A 27479-nucleotide genomic window follows, 5' to 3' on the forward strand; every position below is an offset into this window, starting at 1 on the left:
TTTCTTTCCCAGATTCCAAAACTTCACGCGGCCTCTAATAATGCCTGTCGGCACTTTCGGCGTTTTCAAGTATTATTTTCGTCAAAGCCGATCTTGCTTTGCGGATTTCACGGAGCTATTTTTTCAAAAGCACCCCGAGAATCTCGCAATTTTCCTATGGTTAATTTGAAATTCACCGGTTCTACCTATTCCTCTTATTTGTGTATAAATGTGTTACTAACGAAATTTTTCTTTGCAGAAGACATCCAGTTTTCTCCATACCTAGTGATGCGATATCTACTTGTTTTTCTTATCAGTGAGCACTCAATATGCCCGAGAAGCAAGACTATCTATGATCATCCATTCAGGAAGCGAGACTATCCCTGATCACGTTTCCGCTACATCAGGGAACTGTGAAGGCGACCTTATGCTCTAATCTCCTGAGGTCCTTCTAGACTAGGAGAAATGAGAGCTTGTTTTCTGCTCCCACCAGCTTCCTTCCTTGATTGCTTACCTTACCTTGCAATCAATATCACAATTTTTGTATCTTTTTCTTTCTTTTTATAACTCTCTGTTCATAAGGGATTTTATTTCTTTAGAATGAACATCCGAAGAAAGAATCCATGCGGTGATCCTAACTCTGAGGGTTATTTGTTTTTTTGACAGAGAGAAGAATTGTGATTTTTGCTCTTGCAGGATATAACTAGATCATCAAGCGCTACATTATATTTTACTGCTACTTGAGAAAAGTTTCTCCCACCTAAGGATGTAAGCAATACTTGTGTTATTTTATGCTTATATACTTATTTGATATTTTATCTTGAAAGGTAACCAAATGGGGAGATAAGTCCGTTCCAAAAAGAATGGCTTGTATGTATCCATGAATTATTAACGCAAATTTTACAGATTGCAAGTTGGATACATTGGTAATACACTGCACAGATTAAAGTCCCATAAAATATAACATGGGTATAGCAGTGATCAATATGATGCACGCCTGTTGCGTAGCAAATGATGTGGATTGAAGTCCCGAAAGGACAATCCTTTGACATGTCAATATTGATATTGTGCACGCCTAATGCGTAGCAAATTGTATGGGTTAAAGTCCCAGAAATTAATTGACATGTATGTATTAATCTGTGGCATGCCTGCAGCATGACAGATATATGGGTTCTAAATGTTCCAACTCCCTAAATGGAGATTATCCACGCCCTACTATAAAATAACGCTCCATTGGAGGTTATAATCCACATTCTCACATAATAAAAGCCCCCTGAAGTGGCTTGGGTACCCAAAAGCAAAGAAATGCTTATAATTGATGCATGCGCATGCAAATGAGAATGATGGGATCATGAATTGATGAATGACAAATTTTGATTTTGGAGTAGCTACTCAAATCATCAATGGGCTGTGTTGATTGGAACCACGTTCAATTATTAAATGTCGACAATATCATTGGCCAAAAATGGAATGAGGCAATTCCATTATAGATGAGAATGAACGTGAAAGAACAAACCCACAGTACGAACCCTAAAAGATGTTAATATTGAAAGTTATACTTGGGTGTTCGGAATAAAAGGGAATATACCTACTTTGTATGACACAATGTTTCTGGCAGAAACAAGGAATGTTGGGTTTTCTCCATATTTACAAATTCAATTGTGCCCCCTTATTGCACATTTACGGAGACCAACATGTTATCTTTAAGGGTTATTAAATGCACGGAGCATATCACCAGAAGTGATTCCCTAAAGATGTATAAATAGCTGGGTTAAAGCTATATAATGTGTCATAAAGTTTAATCCCTTTAAACAAAATCTTTGAAAGGATTGAAATTGCATGAAGCAAGTTCCTGAAGGACATGTGCCTGAAGCTCAAAATCTGTACTCAATACTAATGTGCATAAATTGCCTCAGTGAGCACATTGATTATAATGTGTTTGTAACACATTAAAGCTTCTGGAGAGTTTAAGAAATATTTATCTCGACCCAACGATCGAGCGTTGTGCCAACGAGATTTTTTTTTGCTTATACTAAGAAAGTATTGAAACATTTTTTTTAGGATTATCCGTTGGGCACTTAAATGTTTTTCCGGAAGTATACTGGACCAGATAGAGCTCAGCTTCATCACCACCACTTTGGGATGATACTATGAAAATTTCTATGGTCGCTTACTGGAAAAAGCTAGTCATGAAGTTTTCAGGGGGAGATATTCATCAAGGGGAGCGTGGGGGGAGATATTCACTCACAGAAGGGTCAACTATGAGCGTGGTATTTAGATAAAGCATCAGGGGGAGCGTTCAATAAAGACCTTTACACTGTACTCTTTTTCCTTCGTCCAGGTTTTTATCCCACTGGGTTTTTCCTGGCAAGGTTTTAACGAGGCAGTGTTGCACGCGTGTTAATATTCATAGAATTTTTATATTACACATGGTTATGTATTCTTTTTCCCTTCGACCAGTTTTTTGTCCCATTGGATTTTTACTGGCAAGGTTTTTAACGAGACATATTCCATACCATTTGTGGTCTCCAAGGGGGAGTGTTGTAAAGTCAAGGATGGATCCCAAAATGGTAGAGCCCACTACCTAATTGATTGAAGAACATCATGATGAAAGTACTGTGGGAAGGCATCATTACACATTCACAGGAAGCCAAGAAACTTTGCCTATAAGTGAACTTCCTCCCTTCATTGTAACTGATAGAGAACAAACATTCAATGAAGAGATCAGTTTCTATACTTTCTCTATATCTCAATTCCCTCCCTACAATTTCCTTTAGATTTATAACACACCCACTATTTATGTTTTTCCAAATTCTAAAAGATATTAATTTATTTTTCCCATTCACCCACTATTATTCCAATAATACCCTTTTTAACTCCCTAATCTTAATCATTGGGTAGAGCCGACTAAGACCTGCCAATGATAACATCCTTGTAATAGTGTCCTGCTTTCAGCATTTTACCCATTTTTTCTGACCAACTTGAGGAGGCATAAAGAAGCCAATTTCCATAGTTTTCTATTCCATCAACTTTAAAAACTATATCTTCAACAAAAAGAAATTCTTTAATGTTTTCCTATACTAATTTTGATGTAGTTGATATATCGATGATTAATTTTATGTCCAAATGGTCAGAATTGGAACACAATATTATTTCTGAATTATAATTTTTATATGAATTAGAATTATTTTGTGAGAAAGAAAATGGTACGGACAATTATAACGAATTGTGCTATTGGATGAGTTTAATTATCTCTAATTTTATCGTAAATTACACATTTTCTGACTTCACTATTGATCTTAAGTTGTACTTGTAATAACCCAAACCAAAAAATCTAAAAAGAAAGAAAATATCTAAAAAGTAAGGAAAATATCTTTTAGCAAAAAGACGATTTTGCCCTCGCATTATTTAATAGGGAAAAAGGTAACTTTTTGATCGAGAAAAAATTTGGGAATTCCACTTGCGCCGTTGCGTAGAGCACGGCGAAACGAGTCCGTAGACACAGAGTAGACCCGAATCGGAGTTGTAACGAAAGAGTTATGGTCAAAAGAGTCTCAGTGGTATAACCGTAAATATTTCGAAGTTGCATCTATATAAACCCAGCAGCTCTCCCTCTCTCTGCGCGAAACGGGCCGCCGCCTTCCAGAGAATGCTGACGCCGCCTCCGAGCACCAATGGCCGCGGGACCGATGGCGTTGGAACCGCCATCGAGTCCCTTACCTTTTCCAACTGATCTCCACCCTTGGGCCGCCCGGAGCTGATCGGAAAATCATGTTTTCTGACGGATGTTCGTTCGAATCCACCCGAACTTCCAGCTCGATTTTCTCCTTCAATTCTCCACCAAATCGATCGAGTAAGGTATGGTTTCTCAGCTATTTTTTCACGTTCTAGCTGATGGATGTATGGGTTTCGATCGATTTTAGCTCTAAAGCGATCAATTTTCGACTTGAATTCTGGCCGAAACTTCGGCCGCCTAGAACTACTGTTTCTGGTCACTTTTTGGGGTATGTCCAAGAACAAAAGTGACTCCAAATGGGGTTTTTTACCTAGGATAGGAGTTTGGAGTCTTGGTTCCGAGATTTTTCGACGAACCCTAATCGCTTTGGACACCCGGTCTGCCCGCGCGTGTGGCGGCGCGTGGGCGAGGATGGTGGCATGACTCTGGACAGTTTTGAGGTCCTCGTGCCGTCACGAGCGCGTAAGATTTCGCGGATCTCGATTCAGAGTCCGTTTGAGCCCTGAACGGATTTTTCATATCGCGCGATCCGTGGGTGCAGTGTCGTTAAATTGTTGGATCGCGCTGAATTTTGGATATGTCGGTCTACGTGATTCCAGAATCGCGTAGGATTTGACGGATCGCGAATCGGGGTCCCGGATACTCCGGAATAGCGAACCCTGGGGCTAGGGTTTGGATTTTAAGCGATAATGCGATTTTGGCTAATCCGACCCTCCGTTTCGGACCAAACTCGCAGAACATGGTTCCTCCTCTGTAAGGAACCTTCAGAGGAGCCCAGATTGGCCATCGGAGATCGTGGACCCACGGGGTCCCGGATCGGCCGATCTGGCAGTTTATCGCTTAGTAAGGCTTCGGGTCTCTTAAGACCGTTCTAACTATCTAAAAAGCTAATGTGGGCTCAGGAGTAACTTGGTTTTGAATGCACGTATTTCTAGGAGCCGGGGGCAGGGTGTTTAATTTAATTCTTTTATTCAGCAGTTTATTGATTTATTATTCATGGATAATCAGGCATCAGAGGTCCAGTCGACCTGCAGGAGGAACCTTCGAATGGTCAAATTAGCTCGGACCATCTGTGAGTGGACTTTCTTTCATGAATTATTTTATATAAATGAGTTATATAGAGGATTTCTATAAGTAAGATTTCATAAGTGATTTTACATTGATTTTATATAAATGAGTTTATTTGAATAAATTTCTTTATTTGATCTTGAGTAAATCTTATTGTGGTTTCGAACATGATTAGTACAGTAATAGTTCTATAAATCTGTGCTGCTTATTTACCAGTTATAGAAACAGAGTTTGAGGTTGGAATCAGTTGAAATAGCAGCACAATTTGAGATTTCAGTTATTAATCAGATTTTTCTAAAGGAAATTATTTTAAACCCACCTCGTACCCATTTTCTTTGGTGATTACCCAGAGTTGGACCGATGTCTACGGACATCCAGTCTGATTATAGTTCAGTCAGTGCACTTGACTTTGCCTCACGAGTTTCGGGGACGCTCGGACCGTGAGTGCCAGGATTTGCGGCTCGGCAGACTTGGTGTCCCGAGACCTGCCAGGATTGCGGCTCGGCTGACTCTGTGTCCCCGAGACCTGCCAGGATTGCGGATCAGGCTGACTACGGTCCCCTGCATCCTGCCAGAGCGACTCGAGCTGACTTGGTGTCCTCGAGGAATCTGCCGGCAGATCAGGCTGATCATAGTCCCCTGATTCTGCCAGTTTGCGGCTCGGGTAGACTGCGTGGCGCCCGAGACCTGCCAGGGGAATTGACGGATATGACAGGGGTACAAATAGGTGGTATTTTCCAAGGATTTTAAGCTCTTTTATTCAGTTATGGTTTTCAGCTATTTCAAACCAGTTTCTTTGATATTTGCGCATTTTATATCTTCATATAATTGTTCAGTTTTACGAAGCTACATGCATACGATTATATATATTCGGATGAATACCTTATATTAAACACAGGTGAACTTTAGCCTTACTTATCAAGTTATTTTTACTATGGGGGTTATTATGATTTTTAACGGTTTTCATAAATCTTATGTTTGGTCCACTCACATTTTCAACCTGTTTTTCGCCCCCAGGCCATAGAAATACGCGGGATCCACCACCGGGCCATTCAAAGCCTCCGCATCACCACGTAAGGTAAAGTTCTGTAGTTGAAACCCTTAAACTTAGAAAATGCTCTGATATATATAGTTGAAGTTGGAAAACTGGAGTGGAGATCTGTTATTTGGAATATTCTGGCAGTTTGTGTGAATTTATGGGTTGTTTAACATGTGAAAATTTTTGGGATTAGTCAAAATACAGGGGAGACTCTGCCGAAATTTCGGCAGAAGTCTAAGGGAAGTTAAAAAGAATTTGAGACAAGAAGGGTAAAAAGGTCATTTGTGCCCGACATTGCCAGGTGTCGGACACGCACAGGACTTGGCTCGAATTCCAAAATGGAAATTGGGTCAGGTCCTGTCAGTACTAATTAAAATGGTGACTATTTCTAATTGAATTGGTATAAATAAAGTTTTATTGAACTAATACATTGTCGGCCTCATTATGTCATCTAAACGTTAGCACAATTGGTGTTAAATTTCTATACTTCTTATAGGAAGATGATTTAGGATGGGGTCTTCATCCATTGTGGTGGCTTAGGAAGAATAGACTTATCAATTTAAAAATAGAGTTATTTACACTAACACCCTTCGAAGTTTTGAAAATTACATAATCACTCCCTTAGGTTTCAAATTATTTTTACAAAACTCATTTTCATTGATTGTTCTTCCAAAAAGTGAAGAAAAATTATACTAAGGACAAAATTAACCTCAATGAATGTATGTGCAATCTCAAAGACTGATTTTGTCATTTGGAGAATTTTTTATTATATAAAATGATCAATCTTTGAATGCAAAATTAATGCAAATGGGTTTCATGAAAACTATTTAAAACTTCATCGAGTGTTCGTGTAATTTATCATACTTCAGGGGATTTTGTGAAAAGGTCGAAAATCTCAGAGAATATTAGTGTAAATAACTCTTAAAAAAATATATTGAATAGTGTTGGAAAAATAAGAATGGGGTGAAAATAATGCTACACACTGAATTTGGTCACCATAATACCATATTGTCCTTGTGTCATATTCATTGTACCCTTCCTTAGACTTTTTTTTTTTTTTTCCCTTTTACTTCTTTTCGTTCATTATTTATATCCTTATAGTTATAGATTGTGTCACTAATTAGGAAAACAAAATCCATTTAGATTGTGCGTGTCATCTAAAAATGGTATGAATTTTGGTAGTTATTGCAAACATGCACAATTGCATATGCATAATTTAATGAGGGTTTATGGTTTTCAAGTTCACATGACGTGTTTAGTGTTCACAACTTAATCATTTTTAAAAATGATTGAATTTTCAGAAATTACTTGTATGATTGTGAGAAACTTTTTAGGTGAGATTATCATGCGTACGTATGGATGACTAGGTTAAATATTTTATAAACTTATAAAGAGCATCTCAACTCGAAAATGCTAAATATTATATTATTTTATTATATTTTTAAAAGTAAATGGAGCCCATATGATAAATAAAGTTTTATAAGAGAGTAAATGATAATGGGGTTCATGACTAAAAAAATATTACAATAATATTTGACATCAAGCTTTTTGACATGTTATTTTTTACATATGTCTTCCAACTTTCAAATTTATGTAGGATTTGACTACTCAGTTGAAACAACTTTAACTTTCAACTTTTGTTATTTCTTGTCCATATGGCAATTTGACATATTAATTGGAGATACTGCAATATAACTTTAATAAATAAACAAATGTTTTAACGTTAGTGCCGACATTTTCATCAGAAAAAATAACCAATGCGATTATCGAAGGGCAACGATGCAAGCATTTGGTCATGATATTTAATTTAATTTTTCTTTAAATCTTTATGCGGTAAGAAAATTAGATAAATAATGTCGTATTAATGACAAGAGCAAAACATTAAAATTTATGCAAAATAAATACATGAAAATTGTAATGAAGTGGTGTTCCCATTAGCATTCTTTCCATGATCTTGTCGTATGCAGCTCATTTTTGCACCACACGCGTCAAGCACTAAACTGATTAAGGACTTTACACGGCAGTGCGTTTTACTGTCTACATCAAATTTTATGAATGCATCGAATCAAATTCAACAATCATGATGCATATAATTCATGCAAAAATCACTATAAAATTACACTTACAATATATGATATATCTGCATCATCTATGGTTATGGAAGTTCTGTATTAATATCGTATTTCTGTATATTTTATGCAACAGGTTATCGAAGTTCTGTATTAATTTCTTTTTTCTGTATATTTTGTGTATATTCAATCCAATTTTATGACTTTCTCTTTAAATCATCTTGGGGTGTTTTGTAAATGTTATGGTAAATATCTGATGTGTATGTTAAAGAAGTTAAATTTTTCTAATATACTTTTTATGTTACCCTAGTTCTTATATTTATATTTGTAATCAGGATTGTTCTTGTTGAATTCATGTGAGCGAGAAAGAAAGAAGTTTTTGGCGGAAGTTTTTTTTAAAATTTTTATATGTTAAAATGGAATTTAAAAGTTAAATATGTTTATTCAAGAGAATGTGAGATAAAGCGGGTGACCGGCCTCTCACAACCTAGAAAACAAAATTCCGCTCCTAAAGTTTAATACAAGTTAATTTATGGGGTTGACCTAATGGTAAGGGCGGCCCTGGATCTATATATACACACATACTTAATAATAATATGATTGCATAGGTTATCACGTCATTTTAACGAATAAATCACAAAATATTTGTGGCATGTTTAAATGTGGTTGGCTAGCTTAGCAAATGGCAAGCCAAGTATGCATTTCACTCTGTTAGTCTGTTTTGCAACAAAATGGGAACTGCCTCTTTTATAATGACAAACTGACGCAGAACCTGAAGGCCAATCTAACTGTCAAATTTGGTGACAATGAAGCAAAAACACTATTTGGTTTCATTTTGTGGGTATTTTCCTTCTTTTTGTTCTTGCAGCTTGGAGAGCAAAATGCTGATTGAATGCATTTCCAGACATAATAAATTCATGTCCACGATGAAGTCTTAGAATTTATGGTAAATGTTGGGGCCTCTTGGAAAATAACCAAGCAATTCAAGTTGCAATAAATTCATGTCCACGTTGAAGTCTTAGAATTTATGGGAAATGTTAGGGCCTCTTGGAAAATAACCAAGCAATTCATGTTGCAATTGATGCTCCCTTTCCATTCTTAAAGCGTTTTTAGAAGGTAACATATTCTGTTCTGTTATACTTAGTAAGTGTTGCAACATCGACACCTTATGAGGTATTCTGCGGACAATTTCTGACTATTGATGCATGTGGACCGACAATGTGAATGGCAGAGACGAAATCACATATCTGAAATATGAAAAAGAAAAGTATCACAGAATTTAGTCCCCATATGCTCATTTTTCCTGAAATATGAAAATAAAAGTATCACAGCATTTTAGTGCCCCTATGCTCAACTTTAGGGAAAAAAAAAAAAAAAAAAACGAAAACCTCGACAACTATGTGCCTCTTTCATGTTTCCCTATCTACTTAAAGATGTATGATTGTATCCCAGAGGTTACAAAACCTGGTATTAGATACAATATTCACGATTCAGCCATCCAAAACAGTAGTATAGTTCTCTAAAATGACAACTGAAGACCCTGTTGAGAACCAACAGAATTCGTCAGCGCATTCCACAACTTCTACCTTCTGGCCTCATCATGAACTCCACCAGGTCCGATTCCACCACGGCGTGCACTCCTCAAAATTGCATCACCATTTAAAGTTGTATAAGTTAACGCAGCGGTTCAAGCCCCCAGTACGATTGTCTAACTCCTGGACATCATTTTTTATCTAATCCAAATCAGGGCACTGCTGATTCTGGGAACATGCCACAAAATTGGCTGAAACTTCAACTGCATCATGCCTAAAACCATTACTAAATGATCCAAATTCTGTTTCATCATCATCACTATCAATATTTTTTGGAGTTACACGATTTTGATAACTTCTGCTTTGGACAAGAAACACATTGAAGTAATAGCTTACCAAGTTTTCCCTTGTTTTTTTACGAAACCACCTGGATGCTCTATTCCAAAAGGAAGGAGAATTTGACTTTACCAAATCCTTGAATCTCTTTTCTTCTTCAGCTGTCCACTGAAGAGAAACTTCCTCACCCATACGATCAAATCGCCAACGATAGAACAAGGAACCAAGTTCTCTCTTCAGTTTCATCCTCGCCTCAGCAATGTGAAATCTGATACATACAACAGAACCTGGAAGTTGACAGCCACACAAATCTGGTCTTCCTTTGCCAGTGAGATCTGCTTCATGAAGGGAGCTGTCTTTTTCATATTGTAAGGGCCATACCCGTGTGCCTAGCCATTTAATATCACTTTCAGAAGCCACGCCAGTCCATTCGGGCACATCAGCTTGAAAGAGAGTGCCTACAGAGACGTGCTTTTCATGGGGAGCATCCACAGATGGGCAAACCATTGTATTTGTGGCCAATAAATCTACTTCCTCAGGTGCTTGCTCCTTAGAATTGTTATCCAACACTTTTTTACGAGGACTTATCAAATTACTCTGAGGGACTGAACATGAACTGCAACAAGGGCACGAGCGAGATTTCACAGAATTAGGAAACCTTTCACTGCATCTTAACCTCTCCGAGGACTGGTGACCAGCAACAACATTATCTTCATACAACAATGGATGCGTCTTTAGTTTCTTCTGCAAATTTATACCATGATCTTTTTATAAAATTGGAAACTAATTTAATTTCATATATAATATTTACAGTTCCAGAAAAATCAACATTATAGGCACCTCTCTTGATAGCTAAAAAAATGTTGGAGAATTCAAATACTCCAACTCACAATCTTTTCATCATTTGTCACCAGCATCTTTTGTTATCAAGTGACCGTGCAACAACCATATAGTAATCTACTGGTTAAACTAATGACCAAGGATGTGACACACGGAAGATGCCAAGTTATCTACCTTAGAGCTTTCCTCCTCTTTTGGCTGATACCTTCTCCTTCATCTCTTTTTCCTCTTTTTGTTCTCAGAGAAAGGAAGGGGGCAGGGGGTGAAAATGTTTACTAAGAAGTTGAGAAAGAAAATCACTTGTATCTCCTTTATTAAATTTTAAAATTAAAAGAAAACAAGCCAAACCAAATGTCTCGTAACAAACATTGACTCTATTAGTAGCAACGTAGATGTTGGAACTCCTCCTATCTCCAAGATTCTTAAAGAGAGTTTCAAATCTAACTACACATTCAGAAGGTTGAAAGAAAATAAAAATTGTAATAATGTACCAGGTACAAGATGGACCGTAATAAGAAGTAGAAAAGGAAAAGGAAGACCATAGCTAGAGAAAATTGATGAACAAGAAGCATGACCAAAGAGTTGGGATATGGCTGAGAGCTGTGAACTAAAATCTGGAAAAGTGTTTTGGTTTGTAGCTATATTAGCATCATGGAGTTCCAGATTACTTATATTAGCAGAGTTCAGATCACAAACAAAGCAATGCCCTATTAATACTTCAAGGGTTCAACCAAGTGATCTAGCTGCACTGAGGTGGATGACAATATCATATCGCGGAGGTTAACTTACTCAAGGCAGAAACAACGGGAACTCATCACAGGGGTTGTTGATTTCATAATTTCATTAATAACTTCAAATTTTAAAGATAAAAGCAACAATTCTTTTAACTTCATAGGATAACACGGTTAAGTGGAGAGAAGAGTACACTTGAAAGAGAAACCATGCTATGCATTTGAAATTTGACAAATGGATGTGGTCCAGAAGCGAAAAACCTTTAGAGAAACACACAACATAAACAAATGTACCTGCAGGAGAGATTCTTCAGTCTTTGAATCAACATTCCTTCTTAGCAGCAATGCTTCCCTTGCTCTAATTACCTGGAACCAGCACTCATCGCCCTTATGCTCCCTCCAATTAGTTGGCCCTGGTATCACTCCAATTGAAGGATCATTTGGCTGCTTTGCAATCTGAACTACCCAATTCAGCATTCCTGATAAGGATTCTCGCTTTCTTTTACGATCATTTTCTTTTTTATTGAGACTATCGAGTGATATCAAAACACCATTCTGATCATCATTACAAACTTTTTCGTCATCATCATCCTTGCACTGGTCGGCACCAGCATGCATTCCATATGCATCTTTGGTATCTGAAAGATTAAATTCAATCTTTCCATTTTCATCAGATTCAAACTGAACCGGTCCATCACCTTTTTCCTTCTGCTCAGGCCCATCCAACAACAAATCTCTAAACTCTCTCTCCAACTCCGAAGACAACAACTGAAACTCCCCATACAAGCCAGACTGCCCATTTCCGGAGCTCCTACTTTTACAACTCTCCCTAAACCATTTCTCCAGCTCATTCAAATACTTGAAGTAAATCAATTTCACAGAAGCCGTTGCTCCACTATCCAAACCCAACTCTTTGGCCACAAAAGACCACAAACTGTTCTTCGAAACCCAATCATACCCACCTCTATCTCTCACCAAACAGAACAATTTGAACAAATCAACAGGCTGCCTATCATCAATCACGGCAGGGATGGGCCTAACAACACCTCTATCACCAATTTCCTTAACAAAAACAGATAGAACTTGATCAAATGTACATCTTAGCCTAACCTCATCATCATCCTCATCACATTCAACACCATCTCTTACATCAATATCACTACCAATGCAACTACCATTTTTCTGATATGCATCATTAGTTTCGACACAATCTAAAACAGACCCAGGTGTTAAAGACGACCATCCTGCCATGAACTTCGATTTGACTCTTGAAAAACCAATAAGACTATCTATTTTCAAAGATCAAATACACAAATAAATAACAGAGGGAGGCCAAACAAAATGGTATCTAATTCATTTCAATTTAGGGCATGGGGTATGAGACCCTTTGCCCTGTTTTCTCCGTAGAGTGTTTCAGAAATGTTGTTATTTACCTGAACATTTTGGGGTACTGCTTTCTTTTTGGTTTTGCCTCCCAAAGCTACCAACATGGTAATTTACAGAGCTGCAGAGGCGACAAAGGAGACATGGGTGTGAGCAAAGGACAGCCGAGATTAACGTTGGAGCCGAGGAATTGTTGAAAATGATGAGTGGGTGACAGTACAAGCTGGACTCAAAAAATTTAGACAGCGATCAGATATAAGAAGAGAGAGGAAACAAATGTTTATGGAAAGTGGAGAAAATGAAAACTTCTTGAAAAAAAAAAACTATTCAATGAATCTATTTGTGATTTTATTTTATTTACATGTAGTAGAAATCAAAGGCTGAATCTTTTTTTAAAACATTTTTGGCCAAAGAAAAAAGATGGTTGATATTTCTTTTCTTTTTTTCACTGTTTAATTTTCAATTTGAGAAATATATTTGTGTAAATGGGTGGATTTACGAATTATAAGTGTCGGTCTAAAATTATCTCCCCTCTTTATATCTCTTCAGCTTAACTGACAATTAAATTTGTTTCATATTGAGTAACAATTTGATCTAATATACGACGTAAAAGGCTACTTTCGCTCTCTATTGAACTCTCATTCTCCACTTGAGGAGCGTAAGCATACTCTCGCGCTAGGACTAGGGAACATTTTACAGAGCATTCTTCGGTTGAGGAGCGTAGACATACTTTCGCGCTAGAACGCGGGAAGAGTTTAAATAGTGTGAATAACGCTTCCTTAAATCTCTCTTCTTTTTCCTTTCCAAAAAAAAAAAATCTCTTTTTTTTTTCCCCCCTTTATCTAACTAATTTAAAGATTATTGTTAAGGGAGTCTAACTTAGTGGAAAAGGATTTTGACTTGCAGATTGATAGTTAAGGTTTGAATTCCCATGGCACCTTGGTAGCGTGTGAGAGAAACCCCCTACCTCTTATAATTTAGATTATCGTTTGTATTAAAAAAACAAAAAAAAAACTAGTATTTTTAAGAATAGAGAACACTTTTGTTTAAAAAATTGATAAATACATTTAAGAAAATTTGTGGATTTATTATGACTTGGCATGTGAATGTGATGTAGGAGGTTGACAAAGTCATATTTAACTCTCTAGCTCAAGCGACATAGGGATAGAAGTGGTAAATCCCAAATTCAAATTCAGTTGTGTGAAGGAAAATCTACTAAAATGTATAAGATATTGAGATTTAGTATTAGATACTAACCAATCAAAACATTGACAAATTTGGGTGATGTACTTTTAATAACATTTCAATGAATCTTTTTATAAATTTTTTTATTTTAATCAAGTGGAAGTATTTATTTATTTTTTCTTTGGATATTTTCTAAACCGTTTAAAAGGATATTATGCAAATTTGGGGGATGTAATATTGAAAATCAGTAATTTTATTACCAACTTATGATGAGGAAGGGTTTATCTGAAATAGTAAAGTAAATAAATATTGACGCAAAGCACAAGGAATGGGCAAAAAATATAATGGATTTACTGATTACCACTAATATTTTACCTAAATAAAATGGTAAAGTGATATTTGAGAATTAATGGATTTATTACTAGAAACGTATGTGTGCTTAACAAATGAATGCCAAAATTGCCCTCACATTGAATTTCATCTATTATTTTGAAGAAACATATGATTTTGGACTTGATTGCAAATTAAATCATACTTACTTACACGATTAAAATTATCAAAAGAAAAAGAGTGCTGCTAAACGAACCCTAAAATTAACTGAGTACACCCTACTATCAAACTATTTATTGAATTACTAATTTACCCTAATATAAAATGGCCAAAAAGGATATATTGAATTGTGAAACAAATAAAATTTTAATAAGTACACCTTCCTCACTATATTCAACCCTTATCAGACGTATAAAAGTCTTCATATTGCTTGGTGCTCACGAATAATGCATTGAGTACTAGTTTAGGATTGGTATTACGAAATTAAAGATTTTGATGAAACCCAAAATCTGAAAAGATGGCACAAATTCATGTAAAAAGAGAAACCTGGTTTAGGATTGGTATTAGAGTGTTGTACTAGGGCTATTTTTGATAGTAAAATAGGGTGTACTTAGTTAATTTTACATTTTGATTAAAATATTAGGGTTAACTTAGATTATAGGGTGTACTCAGTTAATTTTAGGGTTCGTTTAGCAGCACTCAAGAAAAATGATTTTTTTTATAAAAAAAAGTCAAACTAGATGAACCAGAAATGTAATTTAACCAATAATAAATGAATAATCCTACTGTTTATTTATTAATAGGATTTAGTTAAAATAAACATGTCCTAAGATCTAGCTGCTGCGAGGCATACTTACTCCATAGACATAATATTTCACTTTGACATTAATGCATATCTTGCGTGTTTGATTGAGAGTTAAGCAGATGGAGATGGGCATGCATCCCACAAGAATCAAACATGTGTTATCGTCTACATTCAGACTTGAAAATTCCCACCTTCCAAAGAGAATACAAAAAGGACTTGACAATTGTTAAATTTTGAACAGAGAATTAGTTAGAAATTGACTGGGAGACCCAAAAAAGAAGCCAAGGCTATGAGAAATTGACATGGGTCATTTTATTGATTTTATTTTTTATTTGTTTAAGGAGACAAATGAACATTGCAAGGAACTTGTAACTCAGGTAATTAAGAGTATTTATTATTATATTCGAGGTTTTAAATTTGATTTCCCCCTCCCTCAATATTGCTTATATAAAAAACGAGATGTATACACATTTTGGTAGCTGACGAAATCTAAAACGCTGCTTTTACAAGTGGGGTGATTTGAGTCACAAACCTTTCATTTGAAAAATACCGTAACCACTTAACACTAACAAAGAAAAAGGAGATTGGAATCACCCATTTAGAACCCCTCCAAAGGAAATAAAGGGTGAAACCAAAACAACTTTTTCTTCAGATTATTGGCAAATGACCACTAGACTCTATGCCTTTGCTGACCCAATGAAGTGCCTTTAACTTTTTATTTGGAGTGGGTATAGTTCGGTTCGGCCGTCTCCGCCACTTACGGAGTCATAGTGGGGTCATTGGGGGTCGAACGACCCCACGGAAACCATAGGAATAGGATTGGTGATCCACCTGAGCCGGTTGAATGACCACACTGAATGCCCTCCAACAACTCGCTAGTTTGAAGAAGAAGGTGTTTTTTTTATTTAAAAAAAATGTATTTCTTTTTATAATAATTATTTTAAATTTTAAAATTTAAAACTCTCTGGGCAAAACAACGTCGTTTAGGCCTAGGCATTTTTTTTTTATAAAGAAAAAGACTTGGCCAAAACGGCACCATTTTGGCGCCCCCCCCAACAAAAAAAAAATCCAAAATCATGCCGTCGTAGCCACCACTTTTTACCTTATGATCCTATGAGTAAGATTCCTGGATCCATCAGTGGTCTCCGCCCTTCAATTGCGGCCAAGCACCAGTATCGCTAGGTTCAATTATAAAGAAAAACAACTACTATAATTGAACTAAATCAAGTCCGGCCAGTATGTCGATTCGGTTTGCTATAAGAGTTATTTGAGTCCCAATAAAATTATAAAAAACAAACCAAACCGGTCCTCCTTGGTTCAGTTCGATTCAAAAACAAGTTTAATATATATATATATATATATATTTTTTTTGAGCCAATTCAGTCCAGTTGATAAGTTCGGTGCTAGCCGAGTTTTAGGTTAATTGTTTTATTAGTCTTTGAATTTAGACCCGATTTGTATTTGAGTACCTCAATTTTTAAAATGGTTCCCGTGGTCATTTAACTTTAGTTTCGTTAGGACAAATGGTCCTACCGTCAATTTTGTTAACTTTTCTGTTAAGTGCAGGGGCAAAATGGTATTTTTGTATCAAAATATATTAAAATATGAATAAAAAATTAAAAAAAACTAAAAATTAAAAATTAAATTCTCTCTCTCTCCCCCATCTATCCTAATTTCTATTCCCCCAAAACTTTATTTTATTTTATTTTTTTGTTTTTTTATTTAATTTTCTTTTCTTGTTATTTTAAAAGATATAATTTTTAATTCATTTTTTTAGTTTTAATATAAAAATACAATTTTGTCCCTGCATTTAACAAAAAAAGTTAACAAAATTGACAGCATAACCATTTATCCAAACGAAACTAAAATTAAAGGGCCACGGAAACATTTTGGAAATTTAGTCTAAATTTAGGGACTAATAAAACGATTAACCCGCCGAATTTTATTTGTTATTATTTTTTTCTCCCACCATTACCGTTTATCATTTGATTTTAGGGCTCTTTAGTTCTAACCCATAAAAAACTTAACTAATTTGGAAGAAAGATAATTAATTTTGCTTAATTAATATAAAACCAAAGCCACCTAATTTTACCAAAATGATATCCAACAACCCTAAAATTACTACATGTGCCATTGTGCTTAACTGTCCAGGCTTTTTAAGAAGAATGGTAGAATTGTCTTATCAGTTGTTATTTTTTACCTGGTCCAACGAATCTGGGCCTCTCTTTGGGCTAATCCAAAATAGTAGTTTTTTCCTAGGTATTAAAACTAAAACTAAAATATCCAATATCTTACAAACTAATTAATAAAGTTAATTATGTCTAAAACCTAATTTTTCTTTGATTTTAATACCAAGGCAATGCAAATATAAAAGATGAAGTGGTAATCAATTAATAAAATTAATAAATTCCTCACTAAAACCATCAGCCCTTGTACGTGATATCTTCCCTAATGACAAATAATTCCTAGAACACGAGGCTCGTCAGCACAACACATCATCAGTCTCCCTCTCTATCACACACTCACGTGACTACATGAAAATGATTGGATACATACATAAGCATGCAGTTCGAGGCCAGTGCGTTTGCATGCGTCCAGTGTTGAGTTCCACAGAAGTGCTTTTTTCAGAAGCAGCATGGGAAGCACCTAGCAAATGCAAAAGGCCCAGTAGCGTGTTTCTTCCAAGATTCCATTTTAGGATGGAACAAGAAGAGCAGAATATACTTAAATTAAAAGCCTCAATGCTGTCTCTTCATGTTTTTTAAAAAGCTAAAGAGCATATGAATCTATTTCAACTTTTTTGTCCAGCCTTGTCCACCATCACACAAACATGCAATGCCCTTCCCAATTTCAATCCCAGAACATATTGAACTCTTAAGTTCAAAATTTGCCGAAAAATATTGAAAACTTTAGCTAAGCACCCCTGGCCATGTTTTTTTTTTTGGTTGGTAAATATGAACAAACAAGCTCTGTATGCTTTTATAAAAAGGGCCAACCATATGTATTTATGTATAGTATAAATACAAGACGTAACCTTTAGCATGTATAACATGAATCTACATGTCAATCAACTTAATGAAACATATCACCAAACCCAGAGTTATATACATGAATCATCTGAAAAACCAACAAGTCCTTTTCACATGAACCTTCTTCCATTACACTAATGAACTCCGGCACCAGCAATGAACAAGTAATTTTATGTCATTTACATGATCAATTCAAGGGAGAAAGCAAAAACCAACCGCTCACATGTGGACCAGCTCACCATGGAAAAAACAAACTATACTCGGAAAGAGAAAGAGAGAGAACAATACGTTCGCCTTTCTTGTTCGGAAACTAACTTCTCATTGTGGACAATGAATCTGACTACTACCTCCCAACTTCAGTATCTATTTAACCCATGTCATTTTATGGTTCATAGTAAGATGTTCTACGATCTAAGAATGAATGCATTACAAATATAAAATCGACCTCAATACTAATTTCAGCCAGTGTCAATTCTACCCCCTCTTCCTTTTCATTATCATTGAGTTGAAAGGAAACAAATGCACAAAGACACTGCATTTGAATGAGCATAGCTCCAGGAACAAAATTTAAAAAAAGCCATATCTGTGACTGTCACTGAACAGTGAACACAGAAAAGGAGGAAAGAAAAACCTCCGTGCATTTGTAACCTCTGCTTCTCAAACCAATCTTGAATAAGGAAAGAACTTGACTTCAATTGCTGGTTGAACTAAATTGGAGGATCAAATATCATTTCCTGCATCATAAGTGAAGAAGAGCCCTCTGAATATTATGTGTGATAATGGATATCTCTTTTCATCGAATCACAACACAAAAGAAAATATTAAGCAAGGCAAACCTGATCACACACAGGACATGTGTCACTTCGTTCCATCCATTCAAGAATGCAAGCAAGGTGAAAATGATGCTCGCATTTTGTGGTAATTTTTGGATTCTGTGCATCATACTCTGCAGAGACGAAGGAAATGGTCTAGTGACTAAATGTTTAACATCTTTATGCAAAAGGAAAACAAAGAATGCAGCTTGAATGGACAACTTGCAGTAAGCCAACAATAATCGAATGAAGGGGATTTTTATTAAAATAAGAGTAATGGTAAAACAGAATTGCCTCCCTTATACAAGTTTAAAACAGTTGAACTAATAACTTTACCTTCCAAACAGGTGGGGCAGACATCCTCTTCCTCTGGTACTAAAGCAACAGATTCCACTGACTTCGAAAGTTCAACTTCTGACTTCTTTTCCGCATCAAGTTCAAAATCAGTTTGGGCCTTACAGTCTGAATCCTTCAGGTCTTCACACTTAGCTGAAGCTTCTTGAGCATTTCCACCAACTGCTTCATGAACAGAATCAGAATTTGTTGTCAGCACTGCAACTTCACTCTTGTTGCCACAAATTTCTTGAGCCGCTGGTGGAGTATGAGGATGCCCTACTACAGCCACGTCATATGGAATAGGTGTAGGAGGTGGTCTATAAGTGTCAGGTATTGATGTATCCAAATTTGTATCAACGAGAAGCCCTGTGGAGAGTGCAGAGGTAACACCTTGGCGAGACGACAATGGCACATGCTCATCCGATGACCTTGGATACTGCACACAAATTCAAGTTCACAAACATATAAAGAACAATAAATGTGATAACTAAAAAGAAAAAAATCAACTTCAGTTCCAACCTACTCTAATATCTAAAAACTGAGTTCATTTATCAAGCCAATTATCAACAGCCAAATCTCCTTAATCATTCACAAGAAACAAAAAATGAAACATAAACTTTTAACAGAAAAGATGTAGCTCAACACAAAGAAATAGAAAAACAAAGAAAAGCATTTAGAATGAGGAAAAGCATTCTACTCACGTAATAGTATGTCGGTGCAGCACTTATTTCAGTTCCTTTGGAAGAACAACAGCAGCAGCCTCCCATTGTCTTCTTTCACTTATCTCTGCTGCGGACCTAGAACTATTGGCACTTGATGCCACATATCCCCTTCAACATTAAAAAACAAAAAAAAGAAAAAAGAAAAAATCTGTTAGACATAACAGAACATGTGCACAGTTAGCAATAAGCTAATATGTTGAACATCTTATTTTGTTTGGTCTTGTGAAAAATTACGATCTCAAAACCGATAATACAATTTCTATGTTTAGACACCCCCACAGCTTAAACCAGCTGTCCAAACACAAAGGGTCCCCTTCTTAAACTTTGATGAAACTAGTTCAAAGCAATCATCATTAACTGGATCATATCATATCTTTCTAGATTTTGGAAAGTTATATAAATGGCCCAAATTCTTATAAAACTCTACCATGCTCATTAGCGAAAAACCCAGTAAACCCAACATGTTCTTATTGATATTAGCTGCATCACAAATACATGTAGCTATAAAATAAAAAGTAAAAATCAGAGAAAACCAAACTTCTCCAATACCATGAACAAAGCAGCAAAAACTATGATGCGCATATTAAAAAAAAAAACGCCCAGTACGAAGAGCAAAGGTATAAAACCTTACATAAATCACGAAAACTAAGCAAAAGGGCAATCAAATACACACAAAAAACACAGCATCAAAACATTATGGAAGACAAAAGCTAAAAGCCAAAGCAGAAGATACCAATACTCAGAGGAAACAAATATATAATCAGCTACAAAATCTCTAAACCAATGAACTAAGAAGAAGAAAAAAAAAATCAATCGAATAGGTTTTTGCACAAAAATTCTTCGAAAATTAAAAAACAAAACAAAGAAGAAGAAGTAAATTCTGAACAGTTCGTTTTTAGCAAACGTTTTTGAATTTCGGAGTTGGAAAATTTTTAGTACCTGTGGATGGAAAACGCTCTCGATCGGAATTGGAATTTGGAATTTAGGAATTGGGAATTTGAAGGTGACTGGTGAGAGACGGTGGACTTGTTGGAGTGCGTTTTGGAGGAGAGATGGCTTTTGGTTCTGTTTTTGTCTGCGTTTGTGTGCACTTTCAGTGGGAAAAGAAATACTAAATTAGTAAATAATACTGAAATTGAGAAATATAAAAACTTTTCTCCAAGAAAAAAATTATAAAATAAAATTTATATTATCTCTTCTTCTTTAAAACAAAAAATATTATTTGTTGAAAATTGGTTTGGGTTTGTTGATTGTTGCTGTACCAAGGTGGCTGCTTCTTCTTGCTTGGGACAACCCATTTGGTTGGGTCATTGTTTTCAAGCCCACAAATATTGTTGGGCTTGACTCAGCGTGCTTATACTGGCTCACAGCTGGTAAATCTGGGTTTGATATTCCTTAGCTTAATCTGTGGCTCTTTTTGCTCATAAAATAAAACCCATTCATTTTCTGTAAACTAACATGGCAATGGTGGCATAATCACATCACATTTCTACCTAGGATTTCATAGAAGCAGACAGTCTTGTGTTGGCCTCTCGAGATTAAGATCGGGCAATTCGTCTAATCTAGGTAAGCATGACCGACCAAGCTGTCCTCCAGAACCTTCAAAGCGTACGAGACAGTTTTCGTGGTTGGCATTGCATACCTTCGTGGAATGGTCACAAGATCCTTATAGAGCGGTAGAGGACGACAATTCTTCTAGGGCTAGGATTCTTGGATGATCTCATCTTTATTCTTAGTTGCCCTAGCCTTGGCATGGGTCTAGTAGATAATTGTACTCAAAGGGTGCATCAGCCGAATTTGTCATACTTGATACCACTTTTCAGGAAAAAAGTGTGTTACTTTTTCCGATACACCATAAAGCATTACATCTCATTCGTACAATTATTTAGCAGGCAATAGTATAATCATGACAATTATCCGCAATACAAAATTGTGAACTTGTCAGCGGAAAGGAGAGCTGGTGGCCTTCTGGTGCCCTCCCTAAAAACAGAAAATAAAATTATGGGGTGGCCACGTAGGGTACAACATTGAGAAGAAGATGTCCAGATCACCCAACTCAACCACAGTGACACGCAGATCCCCATGTCACCAACTGACAGCCTGGCTTGGTGTCTCCACCACCAAACCCCATAATTAATTATCCATATATAATTGAGGGGTTTGTTAGTTATACGTCCACCAATGCTTTTCATCATTTAAAGTTTTGAACAGATATGGCCCATTGCCAACACCCAATTTTTCAAAAAAGTTTTGAGGCCAAAAAGGAGCTGAAAACTTCATAGCATACTAGATTCAAGCAAAACCCAGAAGTTGCATCTACATTTTCTTAAAAAACCAATCACATAACATTAGTACTCAAATAACAGAGAGAAGAGAGAAGAGAGAAGATATCTAATGATTAATGATATATAGCATGGGTAAGGTATGAGCCCTGTAGTACAAAGTTAGGGTTGGAGGGAGAGATAATAGTAAGCCAAACACTCTCCACATCACTCTCCATATCAGTCTATGATTAGATCTGATCTAAAGGTTAGGGTAGATACATATATGTATATTATTATACAAGCATTCCTTCCTTTCAACATTCACATCTCTCGCTCTGCACGTTTTCCAGCCCACTCAGCATATTTCCGACTCCTGGTAGCATCGACGAATTCAGTGACCACCGATACTTCATCCAATGGCATCTGTAACCAAGAAAAAAAGAGGATACCGTAAAAATGTAACCACTCGTTCAAACAGCATATATGTACTTTTCTGTTTACACACTTGTATGCGAGTGAGTGAGACAGACCTGCTGCGATATAAAATGTCGTTGCGCAACATTGATCAATTGTTCTCTTGTTGGATTAGAATTGCTGGTTAACTACAATTTCAAATTGCAAACTGGATTTAGTCAAAAGATATCATAACCAGGCAGGTGCAGAGAGAAAATAAAGTGTAGGAATCAGTGATACCCACAAGGTTGAAGTGTCTGCAATACCTCCGCAATGTGCTTGTTCCTAGTTTTGCCAAGTTTACCCTCTGATCATCCGTGAAAGGATTAGACAACACAATAATGTGTGTAAATAGAAATTGGGATCATGAAGATTTCACTTAAGACAACATAATAGTTATACAAGGGTAACTAGATATCAGATCATGAAGATTGCTTCACTAAGCCTGAAAATGTATCATTCAACAGAACGACTGTAGGCAAAATGAAGCATCCAACTAGTCCAAAGGAATTAAAGCAAAAACCTCCCAATTCAATATCCTTTTTTATTCCATACAACATTTATACCACTATTTCAAAACAAGTGAAAACATATTGGGACTCATTTGCTTGACGGATTAAAGAGTCAATGGCAAGAAGTTCATTAACATGGACAAATCACATAAACACCTAGTTCTCTCCTTTGCAATTTCTTACCGGTTGAGGTCTGTGGATGGATTGAACTTCTCTATAACTTCCGCGATTTATTGACTTGGTTAATGTGGATGGAACATATGGCCTTGGATATCGAACTCTTGGTTTACTAGATTTGTGAAACTCAAGACATCTAGCTGCCCAAGGAAAAACAATAACAAACTTAAATAGAGTTTTAAGTTCTAATAAATGCCAATTGAATATGACAAGAAGAGCAATCCCATCATCAGGATCTGAATATGGTCCCTCCTTGCAGAGAGGCTGTTTCCCATTTCAAGTCAACAACCTCCGGGTTGCAGTGGAACAACTCTACCAGTTAATATGATAACTGAAGAAATTAGAATTGTCATCAGGTCTGGTATAATGAAACTTACAGAAATCATTCTCCTTGTCACCATGGTCAGAGCTGCTGCTAGAGTAATCATGATCAGAATCTTCTTCATTCCCTGTAGGATGTTCCAGCACACTCAATGCATTCCTTTGCAGCTTAACTTCAACCCCATTTTTCAGAACCTTGTATGGCGAAAATTAATGGGTTAAAATATGCATCCCAAATGTGGAGGAGGGTATTGAACTGCAATTTTTTCACGAACGCATAGACAAGTAGACATAACATCAAGAAACCATACTTCTTTTCTTTCTTTTATCAACCAGGGAGAGGGGATCAAACTTGGGACCTCTTCCAAGATTGGGAAGAGAAGTACCAACGGACTAAAAGCTATTGGGTAAATTCTCTAACCCCAGATTAAGATATAATTTACAAAATTGCAATTAAATAAACAGAACACATAACAGAGCTCTCGAAAACATTCTAGCGACCCATACTTCTACAGTAATTTATGAATCAAAATTACATTAAAAGAAACAACATACTTTGGCAGACATGATTGGTTAGATCCAGCGAGCTCATAAAGAATGAGAGCTCTATGCAAAGGGAGGTCAATGAAACCCAACTAGAGAAAACTACAATTCCTATTTTGCCGTCCAAGAACGTAAATCTTTAATTGGTTGGAAAAGCAAAAACACCTATTACTCAAAGCAGAAAACAACCATGCCTTGCTGGAGACTGATGCCTAATTTGATGGGATATTGTTAAACTTACAAATTTCTTTGAATCTCGTCCCATGAAGTTAAGACGTGTTTGAATGAGTAAATGAGGAAAATTTGACACAACACAAACACAACAACAGTGCACAGACCTATTATCCTACGTACCCAGAAACCAGGAAAGTAAATAAAATAGTACTGGAAAAAAGAAAAATGCTTAAGAGTCCAACTTCCTAAAAAAAACACAGTTGACCAAAGAAAAAGAAAAAGAAAACAACCCAAATAATCTAGAAAACTACATCAAAGCAAAAATTAGGCACAACAGTTCCAAAAACACAAAAAACAAAAAACAAAAAACAAAATGACGCCCAAAGCCCACATAAAGCAAATTAGGAGAAAATTAAAGGAAAAGAAAACAGTTTAGGAAAGTAAAAAGAAAATACCAGCCAGTGCCAACCCCCAAGGCCAACAGCTTTCTTGACCACACCTTGCAGACCCACCAAGACAGACTTTGTTCTATTGTTTCCAGTGACAATGACCTTGGTGTGCCTGGGAAGAACTGAAAGTTCCTCATCCCCGCTTTCCTCACGAAAAGGCGATAGCATCCTAGAAGAACAGAGCTCAGGCTCTAGCATTCTTCCCAATTTGGATCAGAAACAATTAAAAAACAAATAAAACCACTGCACAGAAGTGTTTTAGCTCCACTACTCAATACCCAACTTCTGAATTCGCCAGTCTGAGAAATAAAAAAACCATCTTTTCAATCCTAAAGACCTCTTTCTCAAATGGGTTTTTTTAATTACTAAACTCTAAGATGCTCCTACCAATTAGGATAAAATCAAGTCTCAGTCTCCAACTAATTTGCACAGATAGAAGAAATTTTGTGCACCCATTTAGCCAACAAAGGTTTTTTATTCTATTTTTGAAGAAGAAGATCCCAAGCTCCAATTTTGATCCCTGAAGCAGAATACAAATAAAGGTAATGTCATAAATAAACCCAGAGACATAAAGTGATTGGAATTAATTCTATTGAGAGAGAAAGAGACCCTTCTTCTTTATGAATGAGCAAATTCTTGAGGTCTGACACGAACTCTTTAGGGAAATGTTCAATGCTATGAGCAAAGAAGAAAGAATCCAATCACTGGTTCACGGGCTAAGATTGATCGCATTAAATGAAGCACTGTTGCTTCAGATCAAAGATATGCTTATCATCAAGCTTCCATTTGCAGTGACATCACGCAAGACCTGAATAAACAGAATATATATACACATGGATTAGTTTTCTCACAAGTATACTGCATTGAATTAGATTGAACGGAATTGTTCTCTATAAGAATTCATCAAAAAGTGCTGAAAATTTTCTTTAGAAAAATATTAATAAAAGAAAACTCTTCACTCTTGTAGTGAAAATACATCAGCAGTCAACTAAAAACCGAGAAAATATATCAGCACTCAACCAAAGCAATCCCAAAACCTTGTTTGGCAGCTGAGAAAGTGTCAGAAATTCAGAAATTAAGATTTCAATTTGAACTTAAAAAAACCATGACCAATCTAAAAACTGAATAAAATAATTATTAAGCAAAAAACCGACTTAACTGAGCTAATCAGACAAAGGGTACAAAACCAACATGATTAAATAAAAGAAAAAAGGAAAAACAGGCACAACATTTTCGTTTGACTGTTTATGCCCCACTTTGGGATTTCTTTTTCTTTCAAAAGCTCAGCTATGCTTCAAAGTTTCATTTACAACAACGAATTAAGAAAATTTGATTGCATTATAACCATAGAACAAAACCATTACAAAGTGAATACCAATAAACCTTAATCATAAAAACCAAGAAAAAACAAAATGAGAACAGTGAGTGAGCTGGTAACAAATTTATGAACTTTTGAAGCTAAAATCAGCAAGATATGAATTTGAACCAGCCCAAAATCAGAACTGGCTATGAACACAAATGTGCCCAAAACCAAATTGAAAAGCCAGATTAATACCTGCTTGAATGGTAGCAATATAATAAGAAGCTCTGAGAAGAAAACAAAAAAAGGGTTTTGAACAATTTAGAGGGATCTGGAAGATGAAAGAAAATGAATCAATTGAAGATTGTGAAAAATGCAGAGGCTTTTGTAAGAGTCAGTGAAAAAGATTGGAATTTGCTGAGAGAGAGAGAGAGAGAGAGAGAGAGAAGGAGAGAAGGAGCACACTAAATGCTTACCAACTGCCAAGGAAACGACCTGCCATTTGCCGTACGGTCACGCCTTTTGTAACCGGTGAAACCGGCTATTGCCTGTTGAAATGGGAGGGCCGGCTCGGCTCGGCTCTCAAAAGCTCAGAGATTGTTGTCGTTTTTGTCGTGTGATGGGAGCTTGAAGGACTGGTGCATGGCCCATTCATATCCGCTCCGTGATCATGTGGGCTCCTTTGTAAATATCTGAAAATTTGAAGTTTATTGAACAAAATAAATATTTACTCTCTCTCTTTCACTATAAAGCATAACTATTTCTTTTGGGTATAAAAAGGTAATAACTTGAACTCATAATCCACTCCAACAAAGTACAAATCAAAATCAAATCTTCCTCGTATATGGTTTGGTTCTTAAAGTATATACAATTTTTTTCCTTCTAAGTAAAGGGTTTGATAGATTCAATGAAACAAATTCGGTAGATTATTTTCAACAATATTGTATTTGAAAATTCTCAAAATACAGAAACACAATTCTCAAGTTCCAAATTTTGTATCACAAACCCTAAGCCATTCACCTTAGAGAATATCCAAATTCCAGTAGCGATTTTAAATTTTTTATATTTTAAAATTTATAGCATATATTATTTGAGTAATAAAGAAAACTTTCACTTCTTTATTCAAGATAAAATCTTAGGGTGTATTTTAAATACTTGCAAACATCACAAATCACATGTAGTTTTGTTTTTGTTTTTTTTTTTTTGGTTCAGAAAATCACATGTAGTTTGAAAGTTCATATGTTGTACAACCGTTAAGGTTCGATCTAAGACATTATCCCCTACATTACAGAATTACAATTAGACCCACATTTGAAGAAAAAAAATTTGGTTTGCTAATTGAGCCGCCAAAAGG

At 36.0% G+C, this 27479-nt stretch overlaps 3 protein-coding genes across 6 annotated transcripts; all 3 read right to left on the reverse strand.

Annotated features, from left to right (window-relative positions):
* Positions 1-9116: 9116 nt before the first annotated feature.
* Positions 9117-12948, reverse strand: LOC117629395 (AT-rich interactive domain-containing protein 2-like). Of its 2 annotated transcripts, XM_034361971.1 has the most exons (3): positions 12764-12948; positions 11625-12392; positions 9117-10503 (listed from the first exon to the last, which is right to left on the reverse strand). In XM_034361971.1, exons 1-3 carry the CDS (start codon positions 12818-12820, stop codon positions 9625-9627), a joined length of 1704 nt encoding a protein of 567 aa, XP_034217862.1. In that variant the 5' UTR covers positions 12821-12948; the 3' UTR covers positions 9117-9624. The 2 variants fall into 2 exon arrangements, with proteins under 2 accessions (XP_034217862.1, XP_034217861.1); XM_034361970.1 differs by having other exon boundaries at positions 11625-12948.
* Positions 12949-18068: 5120 nt separating this feature from the next.
* LOC117629335 (probable E3 ubiquitin-protein ligase RHB1A) lies at positions 18069-21043 on the reverse strand. The gene is made up of 5 exons (XM_034361888.1): positions 20872-21043; positions 19912-20040; positions 19211-19646; positions 18899-19008; positions 18069-18796 (listed from the first exon to the last, which is right to left on the reverse strand). Exons 2-5 carry the CDS (start codon positions 19975-19977, stop codon positions 18770-18772), a joined length of 639 nt encoding a protein of 212 aa, XP_034217779.1. The 5' UTR covers positions 19978-20040; positions 20872-21043; the 3' UTR covers positions 18069-18769.
* A 1266-nt stretch (positions 21044-22309) lies between these two features.
* On the reverse strand, positions 22310-26553 carry LOC117628408. 3 transcript variants are annotated; one of them, XM_034360859.1, is made up of 9 exons: positions 26381-26553; positions 25435-25633; positions 25213-25345; positions 24832-25124; positions 23716-23854; positions 23345-23478; positions 22894-22956; positions 22727-22798; positions 22310-22619 (listed from the first exon to the last, which is right to left on the reverse strand). In XM_034360859.1, exons 4-9 carry the CDS (start codon positions 25021-25023, stop codon positions 22518-22520), a joined length of 702 nt encoding a protein of 233 aa, XP_034216750.1. In that variant the 5' UTR covers positions 25024-25124; positions 25213-25345; positions 25435-25633; positions 26381-26553; the 3' UTR covers positions 22310-22517. The 3 variants fall into 3 exon arrangements, with proteins under 3 accessions (XP_034216750.1, XP_034216749.1, XP_034216751.1); XM_034360858.1 differs by having other exon boundaries at positions 24832-25345; XM_034360860.1 differs by lacking the exons at positions 24832-25124; positions 25213-25345; positions 25435-25633; positions 26381-26553 and adding an exon at positions 24215-24635.
* Between the last annotated feature and the right edge of the window lie 926 nt (positions 26554-27479).

Source organism: Prunus dulcis, chromosome 5 (assembly GCF_902201215.1).
Source record: "Prunus dulcis chromosome 5, ALMONDv2, whole genome shotgun sequence".
Lineage (NCBI taxonomy): Eukaryota > Viridiplantae > Streptophyta > Magnoliopsida > Rosales > Rosaceae > Prunus > Prunus dulcis.

What these genes read in the sequence shown, in the direction of transcription:
- LOC117629395 (XM_034361970.1), bottom strand. Translation starts at nt 12,581, where the DNA reads ATGGCAGGATGGTCGTCTTTAACACCTGGGTCTGTTTTAGATTGTGTC. An exon ending in CTGAAGAATCTCTCCTGCAG is followed by an intron (nt 10,504 to 11,624) that starts GTACATTTGTTT and finishes ATAAATTTGCAG; the next exon opens with AAGAAACTAAAGACGCATCC.
- LOC117629335 (XM_034361888.1), bottom strand. Translation starts at nt 19,977, where the DNA reads ATGGGAGGCTGCTGCTGTTGTTCTTCCAAAGGAACTGAAATAAGTGCT. An exon ending in CTGCCCCACCTGTTTGGAAG is followed by an intron (nt 19,009 to 19,210) that starts GTAAAGTTATTA and finishes TCGTCTCTGCAG; the next exon opens with AGTATGATGCACAGAATCCA. An exon ending in CATGTCCTGTGTGTGATCAG is followed by an intron (nt 18,797 to 18,898) that starts GTTTGCCTTGCT and finishes CTTATGATGCAG; the next exon opens with GAAATGATATTTGATCCTCC.
- LOC117628408 (XM_034360859.1), bottom strand. Translation starts at nt 25,023, where the DNA reads ATGCTAGAGCCTGAGCTCTGTTCTTCTAGGATGCTATCGCCTTTTCGT. An exon ending in TGACAAGGAGAATGATTTCT is followed by an intron (nt 23,479 to 23,715) that starts GTAAGTTTCATT and finishes TTCCTTGGGCAG; the next exon opens with CTAGATGTCTTGAGTTTCAC. An exon ending in CCATCCACAGACCTCAACCG is followed by an intron (nt 22,957 to 23,344) that starts GTAAGAAATTGC and finishes ACGGATGATCAG; the next exon opens with AGGGTAAACTTGGCAAAACT.